This window comes from Convolutriloba macropyga, chromosome 3 (genome assembly GCF_964194025.1).
Source record: "Convolutriloba macropyga chromosome 3, txConMacr16.3, whole genome shotgun sequence".
Taxonomy (NCBI): Eukaryota; Metazoa; Xenacoelomorpha; order Acoela; family Convolutidae; genus Convolutriloba; species Convolutriloba macropyga.
Window position 1 is genome coordinate 57,597,799 of NC_134470.1, and position 13,747 is coordinate 57,611,545.

General features: G+C 32.1%; 1 protein-coding gene across 1 annotated transcript; it reads right to left on the bottom strand.

Moving 5' to 3' along the window:
- Nucleotides 1-68: 68 nt before the first annotated feature.
- LOC142337164 (uncharacterized) lies at nt 69-11,588 on the bottom strand. The gene is made up of 3 exons (XM_075386272.1): nt 11,428-11,588; nt 6,929-7,650; nt 69-251 (listed from the first exon to the last, which is right to left on the bottom strand). Exons 1-3 carry the CDS (start codon nt 11,450-11,452, stop codon nt 222-224), a joined length of 777 nt encoding a protein of 258 aa, XP_075242387.1. The 5' UTR covers nt 11,453-11,588; the 3' UTR covers nt 69-221.
- Nucleotides 11,589-13,747: the final 2,159 nt, after the last annotated feature.

Here is a 13,747-nt window from a genome sequence, read left to right on the forward strand (position 1 = left end):
AAACATATTCATAAGCAAATACAACGCGCGCATGCTCCTATCAAATAGCAGTCTTTTTCTTATTTGTTTCTAAAACCAACTCGTACCTGTTCAGTATGACTAAATCCGGTTTCCAGACTTTTGTTGGACGGTGGTCTGATGAAGAGAACATTGGTCCCCACTTGTTCTTCCCAGGTGGACAGGGCCATGTTCCATATACGGTAACTCTGTAGAACCACAGCTTAGTTGTGATCGTTTTCCTCAACCTCGTTCTAAGCAGACGTGCCTTCATCTTTTAATGAGAAGGAAATAATAATAAAATGGTTACCAGAATTGAAGATTCGCAGGGAAAAACGAAAGAATTGCAATGGAATGTAAGGAAACATTTTTTCTCCACAAAAGTTGTATACTTGTTAGCGGTGAAGGCATTAATTCCGGCGCTTTTGGTTTGTAAAAAAGTTTAATTTAGGCGTGAAAAAATTATTCGGAACGTATTTCTTAACTTCTTTCATCGCTCTAAACCTCCACTTCCATCTTTAACTCACATTGGAATCAAGATTTGAAGTTTTTCAGGAAAATCAAAAATTGTATCACAGTTTGATCATTTTGCATTTGGTTCAACTATGTTCGAGTTTGTATTTGAGTTTGACATCAAAGAGACAAAAATGCAAAAAATGTTACCTGTTGACATCTGTTTTATATATATATATATATATATATATATATATATATATATATATATATAGAATTATTATTATCATGATGATACACGAATTTACAGTTTCGTCGATTTTACCACTAACTTCAAGCCTGACCTGAAACTAAATAAATTGCACCCCAGTCGACAACGAATGGTTATCTTGCAAGATCTTGCAAGACTCTGGCAAAATCTTGCAAGACGATACATCGTCTTGCAAGATTTTCTTCCAAAATCTTGCAAGATCTTGCAAGATAACCCTTTGTCTTGCAAGAATCTTGCAAGATATCCATTCATCTTGCAAATGTGCAAATAAATGGAACATGATGGAACAAGATCAAAATGAGACGCGAACATTGCTTCCCATCAATTTTTTTTACATTTCTGATACATAATTACAACCAAAATAGCATCAAGTTTGTTTTCTTCCGCTCAAACTAAAAATTGAATCAGTTTAGAAAAAGAAAGTAAATTGTTTTCCATAGTAGCAAAACAAGAAATTTGAAGCACGAATTAATGTAAATAAATGAGAGTAACCAGTATTAATACCAACGGCTGTTATAAAATACAGATATCTGGTATAAATTTTGTTTCAAATGATCACTGAAAACTCATTCGACTATATTTTGGTAATAGTTTGCGATAAATGAAAGATAATTCGTCTAAAACAGCCAATGATAGCAGAGCTCGACCGGAACGGACTTGCAAGAATCTTGCAAGATAGCCATCGTCTTGCAAGATTGTGCAAGATAACCATTTTTTGCAAGAATCTTGGAAGATCTTGCAAGATAACCATCTGGTCTTGACCAGGGCATCTACAGTAAATCAACCAATGTGATTTCTGTATCAAAGTGCATTTGAGGATCTGATTGAGCTGATTATAATAAGGAATGATTTTGTATAATAAAAAAGAATTCATCTTTGTTGAGTTACAGATAACTGGTCTTGATCCACTTTTCACTTACTTTGTTTAATGGCCACAGAAGATGATGTTTTATTTGCTTTTCTTTCCCCAGACATTTGAGAATTTTTATCGTGTAAGATCTTACAAATCTCTCACAAAATTGACTTATATGTTCTAATAATATTAAGCGTCGCCTGACTAAAACTTTGTACGACAATTTATCAGGTCTTACACGATCAAAATTTTTTATCAGGTCTGATAAGATCTTACACGATAAAAGTCTAATTTTTTCAGATCTTACATGATAAAAATTTTGCTTGACAAAAAGTTTTTATCGTGGAAGATCGCATAAGAGTCTTATAAGATCTTGTAAGATAAACATTCGGAAAGCTATGACTCATCTTTTTTATAAGGTTTTTATCAGATCTCATACGATTAAAATTCTTGAGGTAGGGCATGTTCTTGATATTGAAGACACTTCAAAGTTGCATTCGAGCAGTAGCCAGGAAGCTACAACATGCAACACTTAAGCGTTAGAGCAACAAAGAGAAAAGTATCTCATAATATCTTTTGAGACTTATAAGATATTGTCAAAAAGGTTATTCGAGTGTTAGGGGCTTTCTCTGTAGCCGTGATTATCAAACTAGGCTGAAAAGTTTCTTTGAAGACCAAACCTATCTGCGACTGCTAAGTTTAGCTATAGTAGCTAAATAAGACTCACAATACAACTGCCACCAAAATAGAATCAACGAACATTTTTTGTTTCTATTGGTTAATTGACCGATTATTTTTATTACTTTTGTAGGAACCTAAATACGACCCACAGTTATAAAAAATTCATTAAAACATGTCTTATTAGATCTTACACGATAAAAATTCTGCTCTACGTGAACTTTTATCGTGTGAGATCTGATAAGATAACCATTTAGCAGAATTGATTTATTATCTTATAAGATCTGATAAGTATCGTATCAGCTCATGCACGATTAAAGTTCGCGTAGGGCAGAATTTTTATTGTGTAAGACCACATAAGATCTTGCACGATAAAGATTTTTGATCAGCGTTTTATCAGATCTTACACGGCAAAAATTCCAAAATCATTGGTGTTGTTTCTTTGCCATTTGATTTCTCTAAGTTCCAATTAGATAATTAGTATTTCAATTTAGAAGAAAATTTTACTAAAATGCTGAATTTTGTACTCTATACGTTACAAAAAGGAAATTAAATTAAAAAAGGGGGCTCGTTAATGTGCGTTCGCAAATGATGTTCCGACCCGAGCTCATCTACATTTTTGACCTTATTGTCAACCAAATGAAGAAATAGCAAAAATAGATGTTTGATTTTAAAACAATCGTTACACAACCGATCTACTAAATGAATTACAAAATGCCATGCCTTATTACAGCGCCAATGAGATCTGACATTAGAGAGAATACGGGACAAAGAAACAACCAAAAAAATTAGCAAATACAAAAATTTCACGGCAAAAACTGAAAATCTAAATTTAAAAGCACATAGTAACAACGTCACAATACACTCAGATAAAACCTTAACTACACAAGTTTACATTTTTCTATCAGTACAGCAGATAAAAAATTTTCTTACTGAGACTGGGTAACAAGTCGACATAAAGGACGAACAGTGAGGCGAAATTCAGAAATTAGTCAACATTTTTTTAAATTAAGAAATTTTAAAAGTCTTAAAAACCATTAGCTTTAAACTAAATAATCCTTGATAAATTACCAAAATGTTATTACAAAACCAAATTGCCTTATTTTTGGCCATATTGTCCAACAAACAAAGCATTGGTGACAAAAAATATCAGCAGATATGTTATTTTTTGAAACACAGGAAATTGGATTTGACCTCTCATTGATGAAAATAAGTTACAATTTGACGAAAAAAAAAAACAGAAACTGAAAAGTTTGAAATATATTTGAAACTGTATATCATAAACTTTAAGACCAAAGGGTACAAATTGACTGCTTTGGGTAACATCAAAAATTCAATCCTCAATTACAATCTTAAGAGACTTGTCATCATTTTACGGCTACCTAAAGAAGAAAAACAGGCAAAAACAGCAATTTAAAGAAAAAAATTAAGCGAGAAAAGTGTCGAAGGCATTAAAAAATGATTTTTTCATTGAAAGCTTTTCTATGTTCAAATAATTTTTTAATAATAATGGAATTCCTTTGTTTCATCAATATTATTTCAAAAAATCAAATATGAACAAACACATTAGAGCCACGAAATTTTTGAGAAAGCTCGTAGTTTAAACGCCATTAAATTCATAAGCTTTCAACGGAATCTACTCAATACAAGTAATAAGGTCTCCATGGGACAACAAGTTTGTTTGCCGTTGATATTTTATCAATAAGACCTTACAACAAGTTTTTGACGATGAAAACAACAACGAAGACAGGCAAAAACTAAAAATGCAGTAGAAAAGTGCCAGAAGAAAGAGTCGAAGAAAATTTAATCATATGCTTTTCTCTAAAAACTTTATCGATGATCCGCTAAACGTCTTTCCCAAATCAATGGGAACTATCAGTAATGATATGTGAAAGAATTCAGAAGGATACAAAAAAGAAAAAGTTCCCGAAAATTAAAAAATATATATGAAAACTAGTGGCATTGAAAGTTTTAAAAACAATTGGTAGAAAAAAAGCCACTGACTAGATAAAATTTGAATGGACTAGAAAAAAATATCCTGTAGGTACTTAGGCTGACTAACAGTTCAACAAAAAAAAGTTTAGGATTGGTTAATGTTTAAAAAGATTTTCGAAAAACTGTTATTAAAATCTTAACAGTCTATAAACTCAAAAGCTTTCAACGGAGGCCAAAAACTACGCTCAGAAATAACACAATGGCGCAAAAAATGCTTTTCATGCAATAAGTGTAAAGACTAAGAAAACAACAAAAAAAAACAGACGAAAACCAAAATTCAGTAGAAAAGTGCGAGAAGAAAAATTTGAAGCCATTTAAACCATTAGCTTTTCTCTGAAAATTTTATCTGTGATCCAATGAATGTCTTCTCAAAGCCAATGGGATAAGAATAATATTTGGATAATGTGTATAATATTTGGATAATATGATAAGAGTTCAAAAGTAACAAATAAAACGAAAATATCAAATTTTTTCTACAAATCACAAAAGTTTTGAATTCTTTTGTCACTGAAATCATTAAACCAAATGTTAGAAGATAAAACCGCATACGAGATTAATTTTAGTTGCAGTAGAAAGCAAATGGGTTTTATCAAAACTGAGACTGGCTATCAATCCACGAAAACTTTAAGATTGGTTAATGTTCAAGAAAATTTTCGAAAAATTATCATTAAATTATCAATAAACAGCCATTAAATTCAATAGATTTCGATGGAAAACAATAAATACCCTCCAATATGCCCCAAAATGAGTGTAGGGATGTTTGTCATGCATAGGTGATCAATATGACATCACAACAAGTCTTAGGACTATGAAAACGACGACAACAAAAAACAGACAAAAACCAAAAATTCAGTAAAAAAGTGCGAAAAGAAAAGGTCGAAGCCATTTGAACCGTAAGCTTTCCTCTGAAAACTTTATCTTTGATACACTGAAGGTTTTTTAAGCCAATAGGAGCTGTCAATTTTAGGATAATGTGATAAGATTTCAAGTAACGAATAATACGGAAATATCCAGAAAATTTATAAATTTTTTTGAAATCTTGTGTCTTTGAAGTCTTATAACTAAAAGTTAGAAGATAAAACTGCTCAACAGGTCTAATTTGGTTACGGTTGAACTGATGAGGGTTCTTTAATCGCAGAGACTGACTTAGAGTTCCCGATAAAAAGTTTACGATTGGTTAATGTTCGAAAAAGTTTTCGAAAAATTAACTTTAAAGTCTTAACAATTATTAGCTGTCCTCTCAAAGCACTAGATATGTTCACTCAATTCTCATTACGGAACATATTGCACTGTTAGTTAATGAGTCCATGCCATAATACTCCGGAAAATAGTAAAACCTCAAAAAAAATCAAAATTTCTTTTAAAATTATGAAAACTCAGAGTCGAAGCCAAAAAAAACATGAGCAATTCTTTGAAAATGATTCGTTTTGTTCAGTGGGCTTCATATGACTGTAAAGGAGGTTTGTCTTTAACGGAACACCGATATGAAAAGTGACTTGTCTTCATGTGACTCAAAAATTAAAAAAAATGTATAAAGTTTTTTTAAAAAAAAAAGAGCTCTCAAATAGAAATCGAATTTTTTTTTGATATTGAACCTCCCTATGAAACCAGAACTAGTCTTTTTTAACGCCTTTAGTCTATTAGGAACACAAATTGGTTCACTTTTCGGCTAGAAAGTCAATTTTGAAATACTATTTTTATAGAAAATATCGTAATTTGAAGAAAAATCACACAAAGTGAACAAATATCCCGTGTTCACACAAAACTTCAATCCTCGATAACTCCTCGAAAAAAAACGAAAACCAAAAAATCTTTTTAATTTTGAATTCTACGCTGGACCAGCTTTTCAATGATACCACTCACATTTCTCTGCGCGAAATATATCGATCGGCCCAAATTGACTGAACAAAAAAAAACCCATTTGAGTATATAGTTCCTCCCCCCCCCCCCCCACAAGTGGGGTTGGAACAATTATCCTTAACAACGCTAAGGTAAAATTTACATAGCTCAATTTAAGTTAAAATTAAGGTAACATTAAACTCAATTCTACCTGAACATGAACTTATCTAACTCTGGTAAAGTAAGTTTACCTGAACTTTATTAAGTCCACACCCCTCATTTAAGCGGTGAATTTTTGTTCTGCACATTATGTCTTATACCGCATTTCTTACGTCGACTCACAATTCATAATTGCCACAATTTTTATATGGTTTTAGATTATTGTAAATATGTACTCTTACTCGGTGATTAGAGGGGATTTAAATCTCGCCAGAGTAAAAACACTGAAAAACACTAAAAAAAACACTTCGGTTTCGCCTTCAGACACTGAAAAATTAAACTAATATCGATAATTTTAACTTTAAATAAGATATGTTCTGACAGATAATTAGCTGCCTGTTTCATACATCGTCTTTTGGAGCTAGTTGGCCACACTCTAACATTCTGCTATTCATATTTATGAAATTTTCTTCAATGGATGCTACACGACTCTCTAGAAAAAGCAAACAAGCTGTTCAAATCAAGTGTCTCTGTGGCGTTCAATTTTGAGAGAGAATGAATCCAGAAGACAGTGGGCTATTTGGATAGATTCAATGCCTCATATGAATTGCTTCTTCTCGAATATGACTCTAAGACAATTTACAGCAATTAGTTACTTGATTATAAATGCTCTCTTCACTCACCACATCAATAATGCTGTACAGCTCAGCAAATGAGTACACAGTGTTATCAGTGATGAATGGCTTGTGCATGGCTGGGAAGTAGTTGTCGAGGATGTAGTTGATGCCTGTGTCTCTGTTGTAAGCGAAAGACCCTAGTTCGACAGTTTCACGATCGTCGTCCCCGTTTTCAAAGGTCGGCTGAGATTCGTCATCATCGTCATCGTCATCATCATCATCATCGTCATCATCGTCCTTTTTCAGGTCGTCGTTCTCGCCTTTATCGTCTGGATCTTCGGTTTCATCTTTATCGTCTGGATCTTCGGTTTCGTCTTTATCGTCTGGATCTTCGGTTTCGTCTTTATCATCAAGATCTTCGCTTTCGTCTTTATCGTCTGGATCTTCGGTTTCGTCTTTATCATCAAGATCTTCGCTTTCGTCTTTATCGTCTGGATCTTCGGTTTCGTCTTTATCGTCTGGATCTTCGGTTTCGCCTTTATCGTCCGGATCATCAGTTTCGCCCTTATCATCAGGATCTTCGGTTTCGTCTTTTTCGTCCGGATCTTCGGTTTCGCCTTTATCATCAAGATCTTCGGTTTCTTCTTTATCGTCTGGATCTTCGGTTTCGCCTTTATCGTCTGGATCTTCGGTTTCGTCAGTTATTGTCACATTTTTGTTTTCCGTATCATCTTCGGTGATATTTTTAGAATTGACTTGAGGAGGCCTCTGAATCAACCCGAAGAATACTAAAATAAATTGAGGTTTATTAACTTTGACCTCCTTTATACAAGGTCAGTAATCGAATAAATAGTTCATGACTCTAATGGTATTCTAATGATTTGTCTTACTCAAAGAAAAATACTTCCTAGATTTCAAAAAAAAGGAAATTTTTTATAAAGAATTGTTTTTATTTATTTCTGTGAAATGTAAACTTTCAGGACTTTCAAAAGTTTTTGAAGATCCGTTCGTCATCTAGGGCTAACTTAAGCTAGTTTTTTAAAGTGTTTTTCAGCCACGTGTCTGTCCTGGGGAAAAAATGCGCGTTGGTATAGATCGTTCCACGTCGACTGAACTTTTCATAACAATTTCTCAATCTCATTCCAAATATTTATTGCAAATTTAGGTTTCAAATCAAACATAATTCCAATTGTCAGTTGTGCTATCCTCACCAATTGGCTAGCGAAAATCTTCAAGTCCGATTGCATCACAAATACCATTTCATGAGAATTTAAATCCTGTATAACGTAATAAGAATTGTAGTTTTAAAGGCAAGATAAAAAGTGTTGTAATAAGCATGACAATATACATTTATATTTGCATGTTTTGATTTTTCTCCGCTGATACAGAAAAACAATTTTGCTATCTAAATGTGCTGTGATTATGCGCTTGTGAAGCTTGAAAAAAAATCATTGTTTGAAAAAAGTCTCTTGTGATTTTTTCTTCATAGGTATGGAAGAACTGAAGGTCTATTAAATCATTTTGTGTTGTAATTATATATCAAGATTTCATCAAAAAAGAACCACATAAATTTTGCCGCACTGTAGTTGTTTCTATTTGTCGGAAAAACTTTAGTGTACCTAACCTTATTCCCTGAGAGGCAATATATAGCCATTAAATTCCTAACTAAACTGAATCATTTAAAAAAAACAATTCGTGTTTTCCAGTTTGTTTTACTCAACTCTTAGGGGATTTCATTGAAACACATCGTACGTTAAAGCAGCAAATGTTTACGTTTTTCAAGTACGTAAATTATTTTGGGTCGCACTATGGTTGATTTTTCCAATAATTTTTTTCAAAAATGGGGAATATATATATATATATATATATATATATATATTTATATATATATATATATATATATATATATATATATGATTATCACGCCCAATTCTTTGCAATTTCAAGCCTAAAAATTAACGATAATATCTATTTAATCAAAAAAATTCGAAAATCATTTTCTTTGTTTCCTTCAAAAATTAGGTTTGAATTATTTTTTTCAACCTCACCGTTCTCTGCGCAATGAAACTACTGTAAATCTAACATTTCTCTGCACAGAAAAGCTTCTTAGAAATTAATAATTTCAGGCTATTGGTCGCTCTCAAAATAACCAAAATGTCAAATTTAAAAACTTAAATTTAAAAGCAGAAAAAAGCATTCGTTTCTAATTTCTAGAGTCTGTACAAACAATTCTTCTTTTTTCATCAGAATTACCCTTCTTTGTATTTTGAATGCAAAGGAGAGGTTAAAAACAATTCCAAGGGACAAATATCAGATCAAACAAATTCATTATTGAAAAATAACGAAGGATTTCCTTTATGATCACTTTTTTGTCTACTCCTTAAGTTGCCAGAGCAGATTCTTTAACGTCTTCTAGTACGATGTAATGCAGAAAAACTCGAGAGTCAGAGAGCTATTGGTTGCCCCGTACGGAAACAAAGTTTTGTTTTATTTTGAAATATAGAAGAAAAACACTTCTCCTCTCTCTCTGTATTTTGAAATTGCTCATTGGATTCATCTTTTTCAGAGTGGGGTTTTCCGATAATTAAACAAAATTACAAAAAAATTTTTGTAGAATTCATTACATTAAAAAACAGAGAAAAACGAAAAGTGTTTTGGAACAAAAAACATGTCTTTACTTCTGCGGTTCACAAGAAACTTAAAAAAAATCCTTTTTCTGTAAAGACTCCGTAGACTGACAAGGCTGAAACGTAACGTTTACTAATTATCAAATTCCCTCAATTTTGATTAGGTTTGTAGGGAAATCTTTTAACGTTCCCCTACATGTCAGATACAAGTAGAGGTGGAGTGCGAAAGTTGTCACAAATCTTAGAAGTTAGAAAAATTGCTAAAACGTTGCTACAATTCGGTTTAAACAGTCTAAGCTGTTTAAAATTGCTACAAAAAGCGGTCTGCGATTGTTGAGAAAACCAATTGGCCTTTTATGCTTATGAAACAGCAAAAACGACTGCAGTGTTGGAATCAGTTTTGTTTAAAGTTTTTGTGTGAGTTTTATTTTAACCGATACCATAGTACACACCTAGTTTTCCAGATAAATCAAATAAGCCATAAATGAGCGATGCAAAACATGAGTTAATATGAGTTGCCAAAGAGAAAATAGGAAAAGTGAAAGTAGGATAAGGGAAAGTAGGAAAGTAGGAGTTGCCAAAAGGAAAGTAGTGTATTCCTTGCCTCAAAAAATACACACCTAGTTTTCCAGATAAATCAAAAAAGCCATAAAAGAGCGATGCAAACCATGAGTTAATATGAGTTGCCAAAAGGAAAGAAGAAAGAGTGTATTCATTTGTGTTGGATTTTTTGCTCATTAAGCCAATGCAACATCAAACTTGATTAAAATTAATAGAAAAAATATCAAAAAGAGAACAATTCAATTTTTTTTCAATTTTGCATTCACCGGTACAACGGCCTCAAAGAGTCCGCACTTAACTTTTCAGATAAAACAGACAAGACATTAATGAACCCAGCGCACCACGAAGAAAAGTCAGTTGCAAAAAAATCAAAAAGATTGATATATTTTTTGTTTGCTTTTGTGGGTGCGCTTTTGTGGATGTATCTATGTTAGTTCGTGTGTGTCGTTTGCGTGACGTGACAAGTTTCTGTGTTTATGTGCGTGTAAGAGAATGAGAGAGAAAGAGAAAAGATAGTTAGTCTGAAAAGAATGATTCTTTTAACTTTTCTATACAAATAGAGGTAAAGAGCTAAAACGGTCGCAATCATAAAAGTAGAAAAAAGGCGGTTTTGTTACAAACTGCAATTTTAATTTTTACCAAAACCAAAAAACTGTTGCCTAATTTTCATAGACAATCTGGACATTTTCATTTTGCACAAATTTTCTTTCTCAGTGCAAAAATTACATTTACCGATGCAGACCGTTCAATTTGTCCCCACCTTTTTATTAAGGAAAACCAGAGGAAAACCTAATTGAACGTGAAGAACCTTGAGTAAAGATCAGTTAAATATTTTGAAAATTTTTTTGGTGTTCGGTTGTGTATTTCTGTGAGTTTCTTCGTTTGTGTAATGTTTGTGTTTGTATTGTTTGTCTGTTTTTTGTCTTTCAAATTTTACTACACTTACTTTTCTAGAATGTGCTAAGGTGTTTTATTCCGATTATTTCTTCGTAACAATTAATATGATTTAAAAAAACTTTTTTCCTGATTTTGATAAAGTAGCAGGTTAAATGCCATCCATCTATTCTATTTTAAAAATCAATTCTGAACCCGAGTAACCTTTTGTGACCCGCAAACTCAGTGAGTAAAAAGTGTGCTTGTGGGTCATATAAGGCTACCCGGGTTGAGAAATGATATTCAAAATTGGAACAGGTTCATGGAATTTACTGTTGCACTTAATTAAAATTTAAAAAAGGCTTTCTGCTTAGCTGAAAATTTTCTAAATATTTCGAAAAATAACCAATAACATGCATATGTTTATGAACATGTTCGTATATTAATTAATAAGAAAAGACAGATAGTATAGACAAGAAAAATAGTGATCAAACAAAAACTTACCAAAGCAGAGCAGCTGCGCTTTCATCTTAAATTCAAGTTAATATTTGAGAAATAACCAATCTTAACCACCAGTAAATTGGCTTCATTTATACACCTCAAGCTCTCAAAATTTGTCAAAGAGGTTTTCAAATTATTAACTTGAAGCAATCATCAAAATGACAGAAAAGAACTCATAATTCAAATCTGATATTAAGAGACGCTCTGTTGACTTCAAGCTTAATTGACTAATTTTGACTTTTAGTTAATACAACTTGAGTTCGAATCAAACTGCGTTGTTCATTCGCACATATGTTATACGCAAACTCATAAAAAATGAACAGATTGATCAAAATTTTTAATGAAAACTTTAAACAACTGTACAAAAGAGTGGCACGCGTCGAATTAAGTAATGAAAGTTCATCTTTTTGTCCAAAAACGTGCAAAATTTCTTAGCCACTGTTTCCAAAAAATAAAAAAATGAACACCAAAGACAAACACGAAGACAAGAAAATGCTGTTTTTTTTGTACCGTTGAATTAAATAAATGGTAGTTTTTCTTTAACATAGACTTTTCAAGAAAAGGCACACTTAGAGCGTTTTTGAGACCTAATAAACATTCCTTCCAACCAGTTTTCAAATAAAATGGCCGGTTTAGAGAGTCTCTTTTAGAGAGTCGGTTTCAAAAGCGGCCAAAAAGTTTTTCAAACTAAAGAAACGACTGTTTCGTACTAATGTTTATAATAGTTGATTCATTCTACCAATAATTTTAGAATACGGCTATTTTGACTGAGTTATGAACCCAAAAACTACGGTTATGGCTTCCATGCTTCATAAGTGGATTTTTCGAGCAATATCTTAAAAGAATCATTTAGTTAAATCAATCTCTATGAAACGAATATATAACATCTTTTAAATAGACTTATTTGGAAATCGTAGCCTGATAGCGTGGTGATGATAATGTAGTGACGCGCCATTACTAGAGTAACAAATTCGGAAAATTTTAAACAATTTTAACAAAATTGACAATTGCAAAATATTTATATGAATGAGTTTCAAGGCTGCAGCTTGCTGCAAGGCTGCAAAAAGATATAAAGTTTGAAAAGATAAAATTTATTCGTACATCAAAAAATGTATCCTAATTAATGCATAGCACAACATTATTCATTTGCATAAGTAAAAGGCTGACTATCATTGATCAGAATGAATGTTTAAAAAATGATAAAACGCTTTTTTGTTATGAAAAAAGATAAGAAAACGAAGGTTCCAGAACATTTTGAAATCATTGCAACTTCATTGTAATCATCAATTAAGAAAACTTAAAAGAACAAGGTGGCTCGGTAATATGCGATGGCAAATAAGGTTCCGACCCCGCCCATCCACAATTTTGGCATAATTGTCTACCAAATGAGGAACAGATAGAAAAACCCAAAAATTATTTTTTGCGAATCCCAAAAAAGCCCAAGTCTCCCAAAAAATTCTGTATGAACGATAAGTTAGCCTCCAAAGCAAAAAACTCAGTGGAGTAAAAATTGATGCATTAGATTGCTGTAATTTGTCAATATTAAGAAAGCGAGTCAAGACGAACAGCAAAATCAAACAACAACAACAACAACAACAACAACAACAAACATTATTTACATCAAAAAATTTATGTCCCTCTTAAATACTAAATTTAATAACAAAGTCAACATACCGACAGATAAACATAAAACTAAACAAAAATAACTTATAAACCACCAGAAAACATATGCGACCAGTCCATAAAAAGGTTTGGTAACAATTATACAAAAAAGAACAAAAACAGTAAAGTAAAAAAAAATTAACTTATTTTTTTGAAACAGTTAACTTCAAAGTAATAAATACCATTAGGAATCAATAAATATTACCACATATTTACGATTACCACTGCTTCTATAGAAGGGCATTAGGATCTGTCTTTATTCTTTTTTTAGAGCGGCTAAAAAGAACAACAAAGAACAAACAAAATTTCAATTGAAACTTGCCAGAAAACGCTGTCAAAACCGTCAAGCCAAATTTTGGCAATCAAAATATATTTGATTGCGCCTTCTTCAAACAACTATAATGTAGTACGTGGCCATTCATTAATAAGATTGGGTAACAAGTAGACAAAAAAGCGAAGTGCTAAAGTATGTAATACTTTTAATTTTTTTTCGAAACAAAATTACATTCAATGTCATGAAAGGCATTAATTACAAAAAGAGCTATTTAAATAGGGTCGTTTATACTTGAAAAAGGAACCCTCGAGACCTGTAATTATCCTTGCAATAGAATATTTCTTGCATCTAGAATTGCAATGAATTGGTTGGACCTATCACTCCTGA

Coding starts and splice junctions, on each gene's coding strand:
- LOC142337164 (XM_075386272.1), bottom strand. CDS start 11,452: ATGAAAGCGCAGCTGCTCTGCTTTG. Junction 7,651..11,427: donor AGCGCAGCTGCTCTGCTTTG/GTAAGTTTTTGT, acceptor AATTTATTTTAG/TATTCTTCGGGTTGATTCAG. Junction 252..6,928: donor TGTACAGCATTATTGATGTG/GTGAGTGAAGAG, acceptor ACGTCTGCTTAG/AACGAGGTTGAGGAAAACGA.